Here is a 19,512-nt window from a genome sequence, read left to right on the forward strand (position 1 = left end):
TCCTACAATCAGTTTTTCCTTCTCATCCTGTCTGGTAGGTCTTCCCTGAACCAGGGTCATGGATGACTTTCCCAAACTCTACCCCTTTTCCTAAACCTCAGCAGTCATTTTTCTTCTCTCTTTTCCTTCACCTTCAACCCTTCTGCCAGGAGGAGGAGCCACTGACTCTGAAAGTTAGCAAACTGTAATACCTTTTTTATACGTGTATTTTCCTACCACCACTTGGTCAGTAGATTTTTTTGTTTTTAATCTATCCAGTTACTATGGACTGGAAAATGTAGCATCTGTTTTTGGCAAAATTCACAACTACTTTCTCTGTAAATGATTAGATTCACAAATTTAAATGGCTATCACACTACATGAGTGAAGGCAAACAAATTATTAGTTCTTTGAAATTGACTTAAAGAAAAAGTGCCGATTGGGAACTTCTTGACCAGAATGTTTGCTTTTTCAAAAACTTTAACATCTTTTTCTTCTGAGATTGGCCTTGATTTTCTTCGTTTGGCTGTATTTAAACTATCAAAAGAGATTGTTCTGTTGAAAAACTGCAGCATTTTCCTGCCAGTTAAGTTTAATGTGTCTCCAGCATAAGGTGTTTCTGGACATTATTTCTCTTTTCCCACTAAATTTGAAGATCAAAAAATCTGCAGACTACTAATTTTGACATTCATTGGCATTCATAGATCTGCAAGCCATGCTTGACAATGCTACAGATAGAACATACAAGGCACTTAGCACAGTAGTAGAACCAAGCATAGAGCCACTCGATTTTAACATTAGGGAAGAATTATTACGCCATTAAAAAAGCATCTCAGATTTTGTTTTCCAATCACTATAGCGCAGAAGGCAGGTGCTGCAGACTATTGTTGCAGATGGCCACTAGCGTAAATAGCCAATAACTTAGACCATTACAGGGGAAGAAGCAGTGCGGGGAAACAAACCAATTTGCTGGGCAGCAGCCTACAGCAGAACTGACACATTGTCACAGGGATTTCCAATCTTTTCTGGTGGTGTGAGCCGTATTCAAAATCTGTGATGGACCAGGATTAGTTGCTTCACTTATTTCAAAGTAAGAAAAGAAACACACTACACTAAACATTTGGGGATGGCTACTGCGTAATTATTGTTGAAGTCAGCATAGTATTGTTAATGAATGTAGTGCAGGCCTGAGCTCTTGTGGTACAAAATGCAACTACAGTTCAAAACATCCACCACATAATTTGGCACGTTAAAATTTTCCACATTATACTATCTTTAGAGCTTTAGTTAACAAACAAACATACGCATGGTGTCTTTCTTATAAAATGCTAGATTCCACGGCAAAGTACTACGTGTATCTTAAACAGTCCATTCAACTGTCCACAACTGACATGGCACCAGATCATTGAGTGCATTGATACATTGTTGTGTTCGTACATTTTATTTTGCAAGTAGGTTGTGCACATTATCTTTCCAAATTGGGCTTCCCCAGATGATGTACAATGCCAGTAACTGCCTATATTTTTGATGCTGTGTATGCAGAAAATAAAGCTATTTGAAACTATCTCTGATAAATAGCTGATATGGAAACAGTTCACTATGAAACAGCATTTATTAAGTAATTTTGTGTTTTCACATTTTAAAGCAGAATTTGCATATATTTCACATTTATCGCAAAATACAAATTGTTCTGGTCCCTACCAATTACTGTTGTTTGTTGTGACTGTTTTTTAAGTAAAGAATTCATGCATAGTGGTGTGCTAGCTTTCAGTAGAACATCTTGCAAATAGTTTGATCTCTCATGCTAAATTACAGTGCTTCGATCAGAAAATATCTTCTTCACTTCCATTTTCTCAAAAACATTTCCTGTTGTCTTGTGATGAAGGATTGGAACTAATGGATACAGGTTTGAACCACATGCTTTTGATTATGAAGAAAATATACACTGATGAGCTAAAGCATTATATCACTGCCCACATTGAGATTGAATACCACCAGATGCCATTGCAGGCTCTTAACGTGATACCGAAAGTATGTAAGTACAGTACAGATGAATGGGGAATCATTCCAGCATTGGTAAGGGTTGCAAATGGGGAAATTCCATGACATTAGCTACTTTGAAAGAGGCCAGATTGTTACCTGTGAATGAGTGTCTAAGAAATTGTAATACTACTTGGCTGTTCCATGCCACTGCCTTAATCATATGCAGAAAGTGGTTGAAGGATGGTGAACCTAGAGTACGCAACAAGGTGTTGGATGTTTGTAGTTCATCACAGAATGTTCAGATCATAGACTTGACAGCTCTTTAAAGCAGGGTAGACAGTGATCTGTGGCCAGATATGATGACAAAATACAATGCTATTACAAGCATACGTATTTCAGAGCACACAGTTTGGCTTGTGTTGTTGAACATGGGGCATCAAAACTGGACTGTGAATCAGTGGAAGTATATCTCTCTGGTCAGATTAATTGTGTCCTATATTGCACCAGGTTAATAGTCATTTGTTGATAAGCTAAAACATCCACTGCACCATGGATTCAGCCTGGTGGGAGCAACAAGGCTATAATTGTGCTGGAATGGTTTGAGTAGAATGACCATGAGCTTACATCAATGTTTTGGGCACAAAATTTGCCTTTCTGAACCAGCTGGAACATACCTTGTGTGCTACCAGGAATCAACTTTGTACCCATAAACCACTGGCCCATACTGTATGAGAATTGTGTGACCTGGATGCAGGCATCTGGTGCACATGCTTCCGGAGGACTTTCCAAATCCATGCTACACAGATTAACTGCTGTGTTTTGTTTGTTTATTTGTTCCAAGGATGGGTCAACGAGTTATTAAGCAGGTGGTCATACTGTTTTAACTGATCAATGTACTCATTGTATTTCCATAACAAGACAAGGTTCCAGGCTATACAGTTTTCCATGCAGAAGATCTTACAGTTTGTGCAGCACTGGCATGAAAGAACATGGCCACATGTGTACATTTGAGCAGAGAAAACAGATTTTATTATTCAGTCCGTAGTTATATTATCATGTTCAAGGATGCTGTTTTCAAATATCTCATGCCAAACATGTTATAACATGTGAGTTTTTGCTTAGGTCAGATGCAATAAATAGTTATTAAATCTTACAGGAAAAAACTGTAGTGTCATCATTTATGTAAAATGTTAATTTTATGTAATTATGCAAAAAACATTCTGCTCTTATTCTCTTTGCCACACATTGTATATTATTTTGATTTATTATATTCTTATTAATTTAAATCTCATGGGTTTTGTACATAGTGGCTTTCAATGTTTATTTTTAGGGTTTGTACTGAAAAATGACCAATAATTTTTGTTGCACTGTATATTCTTTATCAAACTGTGTTTTTATTTCTTGAGATTGACAATATTTTCCTATATCTGTATGAAAAAATATTTACGTACTAATTTGGCCACACAACCCACATTTGGTCTTTGGATAAATGTATGACTTAAACATATCAGTCTTAACATGACTTTCTTATCCTCATGATGTGTTCTTTATTTGGCTTGTGTGACTTTAATATGGGATTTATTTTATTGTATACGTGTGCTGCAGTGATGTACCAGTGATGAGAATCTATAAATCGATGAAAAATCCATGATTTAATCTAATAATGTTTATGGAGGCAAAGCATGATCCAGCAAATAGAAGTGGCATGGAACTCTTGCTGCCTAGCTCAGGGAATCTCTCCTGCCCATTTTCCTGACCATCAGATTCCCATTTCCAGCTGCAATCTTCCTTTCACAAAGATAGTCCAACTGTTCATTCAAATTCCACCAAGCCATACAACCCACCATCTTAGTCCTGTAAAACAACACTGTTCATCCACAAACATCCATGAAATACCTCTGCTCCCTCTGTACATCAGTTTTGCTGTGTGAGACCAAGTGCCTACTCCTCATTTCCTGAACAGAGTCTCTTAAATTCTTGTTGCTTATAGCTGTTAATCACTTTTTCAGTTTGGCAAGTTATGAAAACTTGCAGTTTCTTGTAGGATTGTTATGATATCATAAAGGCTAATGAAGTGTGAAGTACTATTTTGTTAGTGTCCTAAATTACTTCATCTGAATTCTAAGCTAGTTTCTTTGAATAAGCTACAGCCATTTTTTCTCCATTCATGTCTAACCAACCAAGTGATCCATCCATAATAACCATGTCATCAATAAGATATTAAACTCCAACTCTCTCAATTTTCTGTTAATGTTATGTATTGAATGATGTAGCACCAACTAAATAATGAGCTTTGTTTATTTTTATAATAATTGTCAGTTTAATGCACAGAACCGCTTAATAATGAATGTGTTTTCACCAGTGAGTGTTCTGCTGCAAAATGGTCATGTCGACCTGCAACACCAGAAGAACAAAAACAACATGGTAATCTAACTGCAAGTCTAAAGAAATGCCGAGCTGACCTTGGTGAGGAATTTACTATGTGTTCTCCCACAGAAGTCCGTACTTGTAAGGTATGTATTAAAATTACAAGGATATTTTGAAACAATACTTGGAATTAATTTCTGTAATATGATTTTCTGACCTGCTTTTATGACAAGACTTGAGAACTGAATATCATGTAGGTTTGCCTTAATGCTTGTTGTTCAAGTACTTTGGTCACATAAAAATAAAAATAAATTATAATGTAAATAAAATAGAAAGAAACTTCCACATGGGAAAAATATATTAAAAACAAAGATTCCAAGACTTACCAAGCGGGAAAGCGCCGGCAGACAGGCACATGAACAAAACACACAAACACACACACAGAATGTCATGGCAGATTAAAACTGTGTGCCAGAACGAGACTCGAACTCAGGACCTTTTCCTTTTAGGCAAGTGCTCCACCAACTGAGCTATCCAAGCACAACTCATAAGCCATCCTCACAGCTTCAGTTCTGCCAGTATCTCGTCTCCTACCATCTAAACTTCACAGAAGCTCTTCTGCAAACCACAGAAGAGCTTCTGTGAAGTTTGGAAGCTAGGAGATGAGGTACCAGCAGAACTGAAGCTGTGAGGATGGCTCGTGAGTTGTGCTTGGATAGCTCAGTTGGTGGAGCACTTGCCTAAAAGGCAAAGGTCCTGAGTTCGAGTCTCGTTCTGGCACACAGTTTTAATCTGCCATGACATTTCATATGAGTGCACACTCTGTTGCAGAGTGGAAATCTCATTCTGGCCTCCATGTAGTTGTTCACAAACTAAAAACTATGGTGGAAGAGTAAGTTTGTGACAGTTTTTCTAAAAGAGCCATTTTTATTTCATATGGTAACATCCAACATATTGTTTTTTAATTACAAATCTGGGTGACTGATCTGTTCCAAAAGCATTAGACTGTTTCATTGGTGTTATGATTTTCAAAACTTCATGTTTGGATGAAGGTAAATCTGCAGCACAGCCTTGGGCACCAGCATGTACCCTCCTATGCCAAACTTTTTATGGTCCATCTAGAGGAGACCTTCCTAGCCTCCCAAAACACCAAACCCCTAATCTGGTTTAGGTTCATTGATGATGTCTTCATGATCTGGACTCAGGGCCAAGACACCCTATCTTCGTTCCTCCACAACCTCAAAATCTCTTCTCCCATCTGCTTTAAGTGTTCCTCCTCAACCCAACGTGCCACCTTTCTAGATGTTGACGTCCTTCTCTCTAATGTCTCCATCTGCACCTTTGTCCACATGAAACTCACCAACCACCAACAGTATCTGCATTTTGACAGCTGTCAACCCTTTCACTCAGTACCACTCTGGACTGGAACAACTGAACTATCACCTTAGCCAGGGCTTTGATTATGTATAATCATGTCCTAAAATTGGGAACAACCTACCTGAAATACTTCCCGCCAATGCTAAAGTGATTTTCCATTGCCGACCCAACCTCCACAACATCCTATTCCATCCCTAGGCCACTCCCAATCCCAACCCTTGCCAAAAGGATCATATCCCTGCAGAAGGCCCATGTGCAAAACCTGCCCAATGTACCCACCCAGCACTTCCTATTCCAGTCCTGTCACTGGTTTATCCTACCCTGTCAGGGGCCAGGCCACCTGTAAAAGCAGCCATGTCATTTACCAGTTGTGCTACAATCATTGCATAGGTTTTTATATAGGTATGACTACCAACAAGCTGTCCACCAGGATGAACGGCCAGTCCTAAACTGTGGCCAAGAGCAAAGTGGATCACCCTTTGACACAACATGCATCTGAACATAGCCCACTTGATTTCAGTGGCTCCTTCACTACCCACACCATCTGGACCCTACCCTCCACCACCAGCTTCTCTGAACTGCGCAGATGGGAGTTATTTTTACAACACATTGTCCACTCCCGTAATAATTCAGCCTCAACCTATGGTGACATACTGTCCGCACAACCTCTACTCAGTAGTTTCCACCACCTCTGACCTATCATCGCCACCCCGTTCTGATCTCCCACCCTGTTTATTTGGCATTTTATTTGGTATTCTCTGCCAATGTATCTGCCTGACACTGCACATACTGGAATTCTAGACCCTGTACACTCCACCAGACAGCATTCGTCTCTCTCCCCACCTGTACACTACTATCTCTTCCCCCATCCCATCTAGATTGCTGCTTGCATCCCATGTGACAGTTGCATTCCGGCCTGAGATATTGGAGTTGGTGGCAATCTGTCTTTTTCCTATATTCATGGTACTAGAAAAAATTAGTTTACTGTTGTTGCACTATTCGTTTCGAATATTTTAGTAGAGAATATGCGTGCTAATGATAAGCTGTTAGCAATCCTGATGAGGTGTAGATTAAATGTATCATACATTTTTGTTGTGTCTGCTACTATACTGTTATTGTAATATATATATTCCAGCTGTATCTAGTAGTTACTGATTTGTAGCGTTCCCTTGACACTGCCTCACAAGGCCATGGTGGATTCACTTACGTACCTGTTTTTGTTCATTTGTTTAGCCTTATAAATTGCTTTTCTTGAGATGTTCTTGTGTAGTTTAAGAGGGTATCTAAATCTGATTTTACAACAAGGAGACAGTCTTTGGTATATTATGCAAGCTTTCGTGTGCTTTGTTGAACTGCATGAATTTCACTCCTCTTAACAGTCTGTGGTAGTCTCTCTTTCTACTCCTGTAGACTTCATATTGGTTTGGCTTTTAATTTTTTAGTACCACATGCAAGAAATGCATGGAATTTGTTCACATTTACAAATTAGAATAACAGTCAATTGTATAGTGGAATAATCTAAATGAATTATACAGTGGAATAATCTAAATGAAAATGAAGAGAGGGAAGGAAAAAAAAAAATTAAACATTAGTGTCATGCAATATTTTGTGTAATGTAATATCTTGTACAGACATCTTTCATTAACCTGACATGTTCCACATTAGTGTCATATTCATGATCTATGGAACAAGTATTAATCTAATCTAATCTAATCTGTAGCAGGTTGGGACAAATTTTCAGTGTTGTCATTCCATTATATAACTGCTGGTTGTCCATGTCCGTAAATGCGAATACACTTCATGTATTTTATTATGACTGCAATCGTTGCAGTGCCTATTTCTTCGAACATCCAAGCATGTCCAAAGGAACATGGCATTGTACTTCTCAACAACACAGGCACTGTAATATTGTATTTATCCAGCAACACCAGGCAAGTGAATTTCAATTGAAATGTCTTCCCTGTATAGGCTTAGTGCAGGTAGTAGACAAACGGGTGATAACATACAGAAGTTTGGGTCTGGCCGTGAGTCCTGCTCAGAGGAGAGTGTAATGGTAGGGCAACCACTCACGATAAGTGGGAAATCCAGATTTGACTCCTGGTCCAGAACAAGTTTTCATTGTCGTCATTCCATTTTACAGCTGATGGTTGTCCATATTCGCAACTGTGAGAAGGAACATTGTGTTGTTCTTCTGAACAACACAAGCACAGCAGTACCATACATGCAAGAATGTTTCAGCTCCTAGCATACTCCTTTAATGTTTGGTGTGATCAATTCCTTTTAAGCCTCATCCCACACTCTTCCTCACAGTATTTTTGTTTGATAGAGGACATACAATATTTATGTAGCAGCTTTAAGTTGAACAGAAAGCTTCCCAACATTTAGCAGTGGATTTTACCATGTACATAATACTCAATTTTTCTGTTCTAAACAGAATACTTAACTACTACCACAGAAATAAAGTGGAAATTCAGAATTCACCAAGACGTCACAGTGTACCACAAAGAAATTAAATAATGCTATCACACGTTGATAATGTAATATGTAGTAGAATACAGGTAAAATCTAGGGTATGTCATTATACAATGTTGACAATTTGTTAAATACTATACTGGATAGACATATAATTTCTCATTGTACTGTAGTGACAATAGGGTACTGTCTACTATACAAGTGGGAATCAAGGTTACTTCAGTAATTTTCACTGTATTTAACGATGGAGTTTTTGATAACCGAACAGTGCATGATCGGTGGGGCAGAAGGACACATTACTCATGCTTTTATGAAGGAAATAAGCTTCCTGCATTGGCAACAGTGTCATGGAAAGGACACATTGCCACTCACCACATAGGGGAGACATTAGGCTACAGACAGGCACAATACAGACTGCTATACATTTAAGCTTTCAGCCACAAGGCGTTCTTCTACAATAGAGAACACACATACATTCACACAACCACACCTACACACACATGACCGCTGCGTATAGCAACTGCGTTGTCTATTATTCATTTCCATTATATTTTTATTTTGTCTGCTGTGCTGTTTCATCTGGATATCCATTTTTAAACAAAATATTTAACCCATTAACCCTTGGGCGCGTACAACTATGCATAAAGTGCGCCAAACAAAAATAAAATTGTTTTGCACCATTCCATTGTTGTTTCACAATTGTGAGCTCATATCTATTCCTTCATTATTGTTTCAGCTAACTCAGTTATAAATTGCTTTGTCATACACCCAAAAAATAAACAGTGCACTAAGTCAGAAAAAATTTACGATCCATGCAACAGAATGACCCACGTTATGAGTTAGCGGCAGAGTCCCATAATGAGGCAATTGTCTACATGATAATGAGTAATCAAACAAGTGATTGGCTGGGACCTGATGCAGCTACGCCACTTAATGCTTTGAGTGGGTTGTTATTGTGGGATAACACCTGACCATGTCAACAGAGTGATAATGAAAGTTTATTTCATTATGGTTTAATTAAAACAGTCATGTAGCTCATATTGCATAAGTTTATTTATGATTGTCTAATTAAACTAATATTAAACTGCCACTTTGCTCTTACATGTTTACCTTGGTAATGAAGTCATATAATTTCATGGGCTTGAGAGCTGTACCCCCAATATTTGCTACAGTGCAAACAGTAGCCATTTTCTAATGTGCAGACAAAATAAAAATAAAATGTAAATGAAAAACACTCAATGCAGGAAACATATTTCTACCAAAAAATGTGTTATGGTTGTTGACCATGTTGTAGCTAAACCCACATTTTCCTTTAGCAGTCCCTTCAGTATCCAGAAGTAATGAGAAATCAAAATTTGTTTCAATATTCCCACCATCTGGGACTATGATGAAGACACACAAGTGAATTCATCCTGTAGATATTTGAATCTCATGCTGTACTTCTTAATGTTGATTTCCAGTTCCCTGAAAACCACTACATAATTGCATATACACTTGATAATGATCAGTTTTTCAACTGATACAACATTGTTAATGAGAGAAGTTAGTACATGAAATTCATGTGAGAGATGTGAAGAAATTTTCTTATTGTACTGAAGTTTTTAACTTTCTAAGTATCTAGATTGTGCACCGTGAAGGAGCAGCCAATGGTGCAAGAAAATGGATGTAACTTATAAATAAAATAATAGCATTTTGTTAAGCAGGTAGGACGGATGAAACATTTGGTTAATAGCTTGTGCTTATTTGTTTTATATATGGAAATGAGTATCTTTAAGCAGTATGCTGGAATATGTGTTTATCTTTTCAGAACATGCATAATCCAACAAAAGCTCGTAAAGGAGGGAGATGTATTGCTGGCTGCACTTGCAAGAAAGGCTTGGTTCGTGATACTGAGACTGGAAATTGCATCCCTCCATCACAGTGCGCTTGTCATCATGGAGGTCAAAGCTATGCTGATGGAGGCACAATTCAGAATGATTGTAATGAATGGTAATTAATATATTCCTCACCTTTATATTTTTGCACTTGTACACTGCATATTGTGCACTTTTTCAATTTTGTATAAAAACTTACCACACTTTCACATTTTACATTTACACATTTTCAAATTTTTACTCTGCCACAGTATTTTTAGTGCCCCAAAGTAATTTTTGTCACACATATATTTTAAAGACCAAGAAATTGTCACAAAAAGATTTGTATATAGTGTGGCCAGTGGCTGTTTGCTGTGTGCATGCAGACATGCAGTCATTATCATGGGCTGTAGCTACAATACAAATGGCGACACTGTTGTTTATGACATTGTAGTAGTCAGCTTCGGAGGTAAGGAGGGAGAATGCAGCCTGTGGTCAGACAATTGCCATATGTACCAGTGGTATACAATTGCAGTTAACATCAGTGTATGCTGCAGAGTATGCTGAGTGAAGCTAGGAAAACAGGAGTGGGGGTGAACTCAATTAATTTTTTAAGTGTAGTTTCCAATTTTTGCTCATGCAAAAATGCTAAGTACATCACAAAACAAAAGGAGGTGTCTTTCCATAAACAGAAAATAAACAAAATTGAAGAAGTTCAGACAAGTCCTAGTGAATGTAAAGTGAACTTCACAAAGCATCTCAAAATCCCACTTTTTACCTAAACTACCATATTGATCAACAAAACATAGATAAGGTCTAGTGTCAAAAACCAAATGGTGATAAATGTATGTGGGATCATACTGGAAAGCATTCGTGATTAAAAAAATCTCTACAAACTTTGTTTCAGTAGTAGCATGCAGCTAATGTGCATATTTGAGGCACAATATGTAAAGTAAATGTTTTAGTATCTGCAAAAAAGTTAAATGTTGTAAATGTTTGTGCTTCATCTGAGTGGTTACACTGCTTCAAAGTAAAATGTGTCATTAATGGCCACAAATTTTATAAGGAAGCTAACAGTTTTGACAGTGTTGCTGTAGCATGTTCGAACGAGCATGATCTTCCAAGACTCCAAAGTACAACACAGACTAAACATGAACATTTTTTTACTTAATGTTGGACAAAGGATTGGCATTTAAGGACAACCCCTGCTTTGGGGAAAATAGAAGCAAGCGAAGAGCTATGATACTCTTTACCACAAACACAGGTGGCTCTGATAAATTCCAGCCACTAGTGATTGGGAGATCGGTAAAACATTAATGTTTCAAGAGAGTAAAATTGTATCCCACCAACTATGAGTCAAACAAGAGGCATGAATGACTGCAAACCTCTTCAAAAGTCATCTCATAAACTTAAAATCCACATGCTTTATGAAAGAGGAAAATACTTTTGCTTCTGGATCATTGTTCACTTCGCCCTCCAACACTACAGCAACATAGAACTGGCATCTTTTCCAGCAAATTTTATGAGCCATCTTCAAACTCTGGATTGGGCATCACTGCTGCCACAAGAGCAAAGTACAGCAAAATGCCAGCTCAGTGTGTTGTCACACATCTAGACAAGGGTAGGGAGATCCTAAACTGGTCAGAAGCACTTACTGCATTGGATGTAGCAGAACACTACATAAGATCAAGAAAAATTAGTGATAACAAGCTGTGTGCACAGTAACTGCATATGAATGCTTTGTCTATAAATGAATATAGTGTTGCTTTCAAAAAACAAACCACAATTTATTAATTCGTTCTTTAGTGCAAAGTAACTTTAATTGTCCACAATTTAGGCATAAGGCTATTTGAGCTACTATACCTACTACTGGATAGTATATGTATCTTGTGTTTTCAGCCATTTAAAGTTAATTCAGATGTATTAAGAAATTTCATTTTAATGTTAATCTGACTTGTACATTTATTTTGTAATCCCCCGTCAACAATGTATAAATGAGGCTCTACTGCATATGCTGTTATGTCCTTCAGATTCCACGTAATACAATTTTCTGTGACGAATTTTGCTGAAATTCAAATGTTCTTGGAAATTATGAGTTGCAAAAACTATGTTGTTCAGAGTTTAGGTCAACATTGAAGACAGTGTTCAAGGCTGGATAAAAATTTAAGCAAACAGATGCCACAGAGTACATTAAAATAGTATATTGTAAACCTGTTCAATGCTTAAAGAAGTGGCTAACAGAAGAAACAAGTAGAAGATAGATGCAATATAAGATACTCAGTAAAAGTTAGTTAAATCAGAGGAGATGAAACAGTCAGAAATGTCTTAGTAAAAGCCGAGTGGTCAAAAGGAGAATATGAGAACCAGTTAGGTGCTGGGAATGGAGACCCTTCGGACAAATTACATGAGGCCTTTACTGTTCTTACTAACAACAGTTCCCTCCAGCTACGATGCAAAGCTTAATCTCTGTTAGGTCAGTGCAGTTTGTTGCTGCAAACTGTCTGCATCATTAACTCTCCCAGGGAATTTCCTGGTGGCCATACTGATGGAGAATACAGATAAACCTGACCTGACATATGCATTAATTTTTAATTGAGGTGTGTGTGTGTGTGTGTGTGTGTGTGTGTGTGTGTGTGTGTGTCAAGAAGAAAGATGATGACACACAAAGTAATAGTGATTATTCAGTATTCATGCATGCTTTTGTGTTATCTATAGATAAGTGGTTTGCTTGCACTCCAAAAAATGTTGATGTTTATACTTATGTGTATCCTGGGGTAGGAACATTTTAATATAGAATGCTGTGCTATAGGCATGAGAGAGATTCTTCAAAGTATACATGAAATTTCATGATTTGGCTACATAAAGTATAACAGTGGTGAAGAGAAATAAATAATGACATTCAAGAGAGGATAATATCAGTTGATAAAAATAGGACTGAATGTAAATAAAATAGATTAACAACAACAGAACCAACACCACAGTCTAGTAAACATAAATCCACCCATACTGCTCTAACGAAACAGGAAAGTTCATATCAAAATACTTGATACCCGAGAGAAAAAAAAGAACTTCACAAAAAATGTAGGCTCAGATAAAGATGACAGTAAATGGCAAACACTGACTGCATTCACATTCAAACCCGTCATACCAAATGCTAAATATATACAAAATATGTTTGGTCGTCAACATTGTCCACATTTGTCACTGTATTATTTCCTTTGCAAGCTGTAGAAGAATATGGCCAAAGTGTCTAATTCAATTTGTTATTGTTGTTTTGGCAAAATGAATAGTATTTTGAAATATACTGGCAGGTTAAGGCTGTGTGCAAGACAGGGACCTGCCTTTTGCTGGCAGTTGCTCTATTAGCTAAACATACACAACTCACAATCCACCCTCACAGCTTCACATCTGCCAGTACCTCTCCCCTACCTTCCAGACCTGGAAAGGATAAGATTGTATATGTAATAACTATCCAAAGATGTAAATTGAAATTTAAAGCCATTCCTCACTTCTTCCTTCCTCTTCTCTCTTCCACCTAAGATGTCCATTCTTGCCTGTCAGGCCATACTGCCACAACAATGTAGTGAGTGTATGCACTGTATCACTATATGAGAGTTGGTTGTCATTACACTCTCTTTCCATTTTTCTCTCTTGTACTGTATCTCTCCCATTGTTTATTTACTTTGCATTCCACTCATAATTTCTGGTTGAAATAACATAGGAGCCTAATTGACATGACTGTTATTCTTTTATCTGTCTCAGTTTCCTTTGTTGCCTTTGCCAGTGTTTGTTGTAGTTTCCATTGAAAGTCTTTATGGACAAAGAACTTGATATTCATATAGTAGTTTCCAGAGCTTAAGGTTCACATTCTTGAGAGTACTGTGTTTCTTTTTTTTACTTCATTTGTACTCAATTTTGGTCACCATAAGCAGATGTGTTCTATGCCATTTAGTCCCCCTGCTCCTTATCCCCTGCCAGATGTGCGCCACCACCAGTCAGATGTGTACTGAAGTATGTATTAAACAGACTGAGTCATTTATTGGTGATAGCACTGATATCAGCAAGATGATGTAATTGGAATATGCTCTTCTGTTTACAGTGTTTGTGTCTCTGGCAAGTGGAACTGTACAGAACACATTTGTGATGGACTGTGTACTGCATGGGGTGACTCCCATTACAAGACATTTGATGGCCGTATGTATGACTTCCAGGGTAACTGTGATTATGTGTTAGCCAAAGGGACCCTTAATGATGATTCTTTCATGATCTCCACACAGGTGGGTGCTATCCACAAACCATATTTATGTCTGTCTAATCAAACTATTCATAAGCTTATGTAGATTATTACCTATGTAAATCAGTTTCTTCATTGGTACCCTCTTTGGCCTACTACTATCTCTGGCACCTACTCTTGCCTAACAACACAGGAGTATGAGTGAAAAAACCTACTGCTAAATTTCACTACCTTACTATTGTGTTCCATTGTTGAAAAACGAGAGATTTTCATTTTTGTTCATGTATTTTATCAAATCCTCAAGATCCTGAAACAACTCTATTTGAGACGTTATTATAATTATAATGATGGTAAGGAAGCCTGTGACTGTTTGAATACAAGGTAACTTGTCATTGAGAATAAGTGTTTATGTTACTTTTTACTCTTTAATTATTGGTTTACCATGATAATCAGGACATAGTTTCAGAATAGGTGACCATTTTACGTCCTTGGGTCTTTACATTCCTATTTGAGGTCATTTTAGAGTGAAAATAGAACCAACATCATGATTTAAAATTGTGTACATCTGCAGCTAACCCTTAACTACTACAGTCATTCACAGGAACACAATTACTATGGAGGAGTCTCACAGACTGCATTTTTATATTTTATAATCAAACCAGAAATTTGCTGAATATATATAGTTTCTTGACTTCCTGTTGTTCATTACACTTCTTAGAGGTGGGCTTTGTAAAAATTTGACTTTTTTAAACAATGCAATATTTTAAACACTTTGACAATTAAAACAAAGTGTAATTTGGTGTTTCTTTTATCTTATGAGTTACGAAAATAATAACAAACAGTTAGCTCTCTATTCACACACATATCATCATTGGGATTATATTACAAATTGGCAAATTAACTAGGTGGAAAAATCCCACTTGACTTACGATAAACTGTGTGTGAAGTCACCTTTAAGTTTACGACTCATCTATGCAGTGTAGAGCAAATATTTAAGTCCATAAGTCTATGACTGGAGAAACTTTGTCACATTTTACTTATAAAATTACAAGTAAAAACTAAATAAGTGTTCTCATGTAACACTGAATCATATTTCAGTCAATTTCCACCTGCAAACACTTCATGCTGACCTTCCTGGAACACTCGAGACAAATCGGAATACCACACTGTTGAAACAGATATGTTGTTTTCCTCTTCAGACAAGAAGGGCAAAAGGCACACATTTATCAATTCTTGAATTCTTCTTTCAGTGTCTGAGGCTCATCTTGCAAGTGAAGTATTCTTCTGATGGTGTCACTCAACTCTCGTGTGAAGCATCTTCATATGAAATTACGTCTCTTGCTAGAGTCTTCATGAAGCTCAATCTCATCATTACTTCTGCCTTTAGATAAGTTTGATGTACCACATAACAATACCACAAGCAACGTACATCAGTGTCTGACGACTTGAGGATTAAACTGCACATGTTTGGTCAAGACAGTCCACACCACCTTTTGTTGTGTTATAAAAGAAGATGATATCAGGTTTTCCTGATTCAGGATCATTGTTTACTGAATGGTGCATAAAAGAGATCAGTGTTGCAGCTTTGGGCTTCTTGGGCACAAAGGAAACCAGAGTCATGTCTTCTGTAAAACTGTAAACAGATGTCTTCACACCATGTTTCTTATTAGGTAAGAAGTTCTGTGGGATCTCCTTTTTGTTCTTTTTCAGTGTACCAATGTATGTGAGACATTTTTTTGAAAGTTCATTGACCAGTTCTACTGATGAGTACCAGTTGTCACCTGTAACATTTCTACTTGTGTTTTCAATGGGTTTCAGCAAGAACAGCCTGTGTGGGAACACTGCAACCTTTCTCATGTCTGGGAAGTGTGTAACTCTCGCTGCCTTTTCCAGAATAAATGTATGCATTGCAAAAGTAATTTGTGTGTGCTTTAGTCAAACACTGAACTTTCAGGCCGTACTTTGCCGGTTTGTTTGGCATGTAAATTCTAAACCCACACTTTCCATGAAAAGGAACAAGCATTTCATCAACACACACTGTTGCACCTACAGAGTAGCAAAGTTGACTGGCTTCAATGAAATGCAGAAAGATTTGTGAAATTGCTGCTGATTTGTCTATTTTCTTTCTTTCCACCCTATCATCTCGATTGTCAAATCGTAATGCAGACAATAAAAACAGAAATCATTTTTTTCTAACAGTGCATCTGAAAACATCTGTGCCTGTTCCATCAGTTGCAAACAAGCTGTAAATTACTTGAAAATTGCTGAATACACTAATATACCAATTAGAGCCTTCAATTCAGTGACATCAACATCTTGTAGATAGGATAAGTGATCATTAGCATACTGTGGTCTAAGTTTAGATATTTTCAGTTTTGTCCATTGAATGATTTCGTGTAGAATGTCTGGTGTAAAGAACAGTTTCCGTACCTCCAAAACAGCAGGATTTTCTCCAAGACTTTTCACCATCTGTCGCAGTCCAAGAAGCTGCAAGACAATGTTGGATTGCCTTGTTCTTACGTAAGGTGGTGGCTGTTTTTTTCTCCATGAAAAGCATCTATTCTTACCAAAGAAGTATGCTCCATCATCATCAGCTGTCACATCTTCATCACTCTTAGTTTCCTGCTCTGATTTAGTGTCATGATCACTAAATATCTCAAAATCAGGGTCATGATCACTGTCATCAAAGTCTTCATCTGAAGATCGATGGGTCAATCTTGAACATCCACATCTGTCTCATATAACACATGTTGCATAGAAGGTCCAGTTTTCCCCACTTTGGAGAAACAGTAGCATGCAACAAAAATGTGGCATGCAAATACTATGGTATGTCTGTGAGACCTCTCAAGGCTAATAAAAACGCAACAAAGAGCAGCAACGCTGCAAGAATGCTGGCACGTGTAGCTTGTCAGCCAATAGGGAGATACATGGAAGAGTCAATTTGGCTTTTCAGGAGTGTGAGAAACATCTTGTCACAAAAATTCGTAACGGTCTGAGAGATGGTTTTATTTATTTCATTTACACGTCAAGTTCCATAGGACCCAACTAAGGAACAAATCTCCAAGGTCATGGAACTTGTCAGTACATAAAATTACAACATTAAAGTATACTGATAGTGTTTGAATAGAAAAATGGCAGTATTAAGTCTATGAACAAGATCCTGAGTGTGGGCTTACTATCTATCTGAAAACCTAGAAATTTGAACTGTGGAATTAAAATGTCAGGTTTTGTTGAATTGCATATTAGAAACTGTAAAAACTGAGTCTTACTGTGATTTAGTGTCAGTTTATTTCCTACAAGCCATGAACTTAGGTCATGTACTGCACTACCTGAAACCAAGCCAATGTTGCACACATCCTTTACTACATCAGCAAACAGAAATATTTTAGAGTTACTCGTAATACTAGAGGTCATATAATTTATATAAATAAGGAACAGGAGTGGCCCCAACACTGATCCGTGGGGCAACCCCCACACTTGACAGTACCCCACTCAGATCCCAAATCGCAGCCATTATCAACAGTGTAACTGTTGCTAAAGTAAGAGGTCAACCAATTGTGAGCTACTCCCTGAATTCCGTAATGGTCCAACTTCTGAGGCAATATTTTGTGATTAACACAATCAAATGCCTTAGTTAAATCAAAAAATATGCCAAGCATTCAAAACCTTTTGTTTGACCCATCCAGTACCTCACAGAGAAAAGAGAATATAGCATTTTCAGTTGTTAAATGACTTCTAAAGCCGAACTGTGCATTTGATAGCAAATTGTGTGATAGTAGTTAAGGGTTAAAGCTGTTACAGTGTACAGTGAATTCCTGAGATGTTTTCGTCATGGAAGGAACTTCAGTGAATATAATAAAAATACAGTGATATTTCATATTAATATATTTGTCACCTCCTATGTGTTATGACCAAAAATGTAAATATGTGATTCTCTCTATGCACTAAAGGCGCTAACATTAATAGGTAACAGCAGTATGTATCATCACAGACTGTTGTTTGATAGTTTCAGTTTGTCTGTAACTTCAAATTCAGAAATTTGCCAATAGTATGCAACTTGATAAACAATTCCCCACTGAATCTGAAGATAAAACAATTACTACTAAGGGAAATTCATCTCAAAATACAGTTGGGTTGGTACCAACATTTGAAATTGACTTTATTATTGTTGTTTTAAATAAGATGTGAAGGCTTCTGCAGTTTTCTTGCACTGATACCTACCACAAAACATGAACATTCTACTCTCACAATTAATAAAAATAAGAGGAATGCTCTTTGTCACATGTATATAATTGTTTCATTTAATGAAAGGAATAAAGGTAACCAGTCACTGCATAATTGAGGTGTTGAATGGCTTAGAGGACCATAAGTAAGACTGAAAATATTATGCTTTTGGAGAATGTCTTCCTTCAGAACATAAACTCCTTCAGTTCATTATATTACACTCCAGACTTTTCATTATCAGTGTTGTTACATTTACTCCTTGATTTCTGGTCGTACACAATAATATTGTTAATTTCATCAAATTTTCAACTCAGTTATAATAGAGATCTTGAGTGTCTGTTTCTGTGAACATGTACATACAAGACAGAAGCATTTGTTTAATTGGTTCATTCATCACATTTATTTTACCATAAACAGTTATATAACCTGTTTTTTTAGATTGTTCTTCACTTTCCAATTTTTTTCGCATGACATGATCTGTCAATCTCTCTCCTTAAAATAAGCAAGTGTATAGAATCACTTTCATTGCCCTTTTCACATGACGCTCGCAACAATGATCAAGAGTTGATCTTAATGTTGTATAAATCTTCTTGCAGAACAGAAATTTGTTTACATCGAAAGTAAAGTTAAAAGTTACGAAGACTTTTCTGAAAATAATTGTCTAGAATGTAGACTTGTACGAAAATGAAATATGGAGGATTCAGGGTGTTGACAGGAAGAGAATAGACACTGCTACAAATGTGATGCTACAGAAAAATTTGAAGATTAAATGAATAAATTAAATGACTAATAAACAGGTACTAAATGAAACTGGGGAGTAAAGAAATCTATGGCACTACGAGACTAAACGAAGGGTTCAGTTGAGAGGGCACATCCTGAGGCATCAAGGAGTCATCAGTTAGATAATGGAAGGAAATGTGTGTGGGGGCAGGGCGAGGGGAAGGTCGAGGGAATTGTAAATGAAGAGGAAGTCAAGGCTTGACTACAGTAAACTGAATGAAATGTATGTCAGTTGCAGTAGTT

General features: G+C 37.1%; 1 protein-coding gene across 1 annotated transcript in view; it reads left to right on the forward strand.

The window, feature by feature from the left end:
• Positions 1-19,512, forward strand: part of LOC126356178 (hemocytin) — a 438,196-nt gene that overhangs the window by 145,140 nt on the left and 273,544 nt on the right. Inside the window, exons 22-24 of the mRNA XM_050006942.1 lie at positions 4,325-4,475; positions 9,986-10,167; positions 14,131-14,308. Coding sequence (XP_049862899.1) covers positions 4,325-4,475; positions 9,986-10,167; positions 14,131-14,308 — 511 coding nt within the window. The remainder of the gene's footprint in view (positions 1-4,324; positions 4,476-9,985; positions 10,168-14,130; positions 14,309-19,512) is intronic.

The sequence above is a fragment of the Schistocerca gregaria genome, chromosome 3 (assembly GCF_023897955.1).
Source record: "Schistocerca gregaria isolate iqSchGreg1 chromosome 3, iqSchGreg1.2, whole genome shotgun sequence".
Taxonomy (NCBI): Eukaryota; Metazoa; Arthropoda; class Insecta; order Orthoptera; family Acrididae; genus Schistocerca; species Schistocerca gregaria.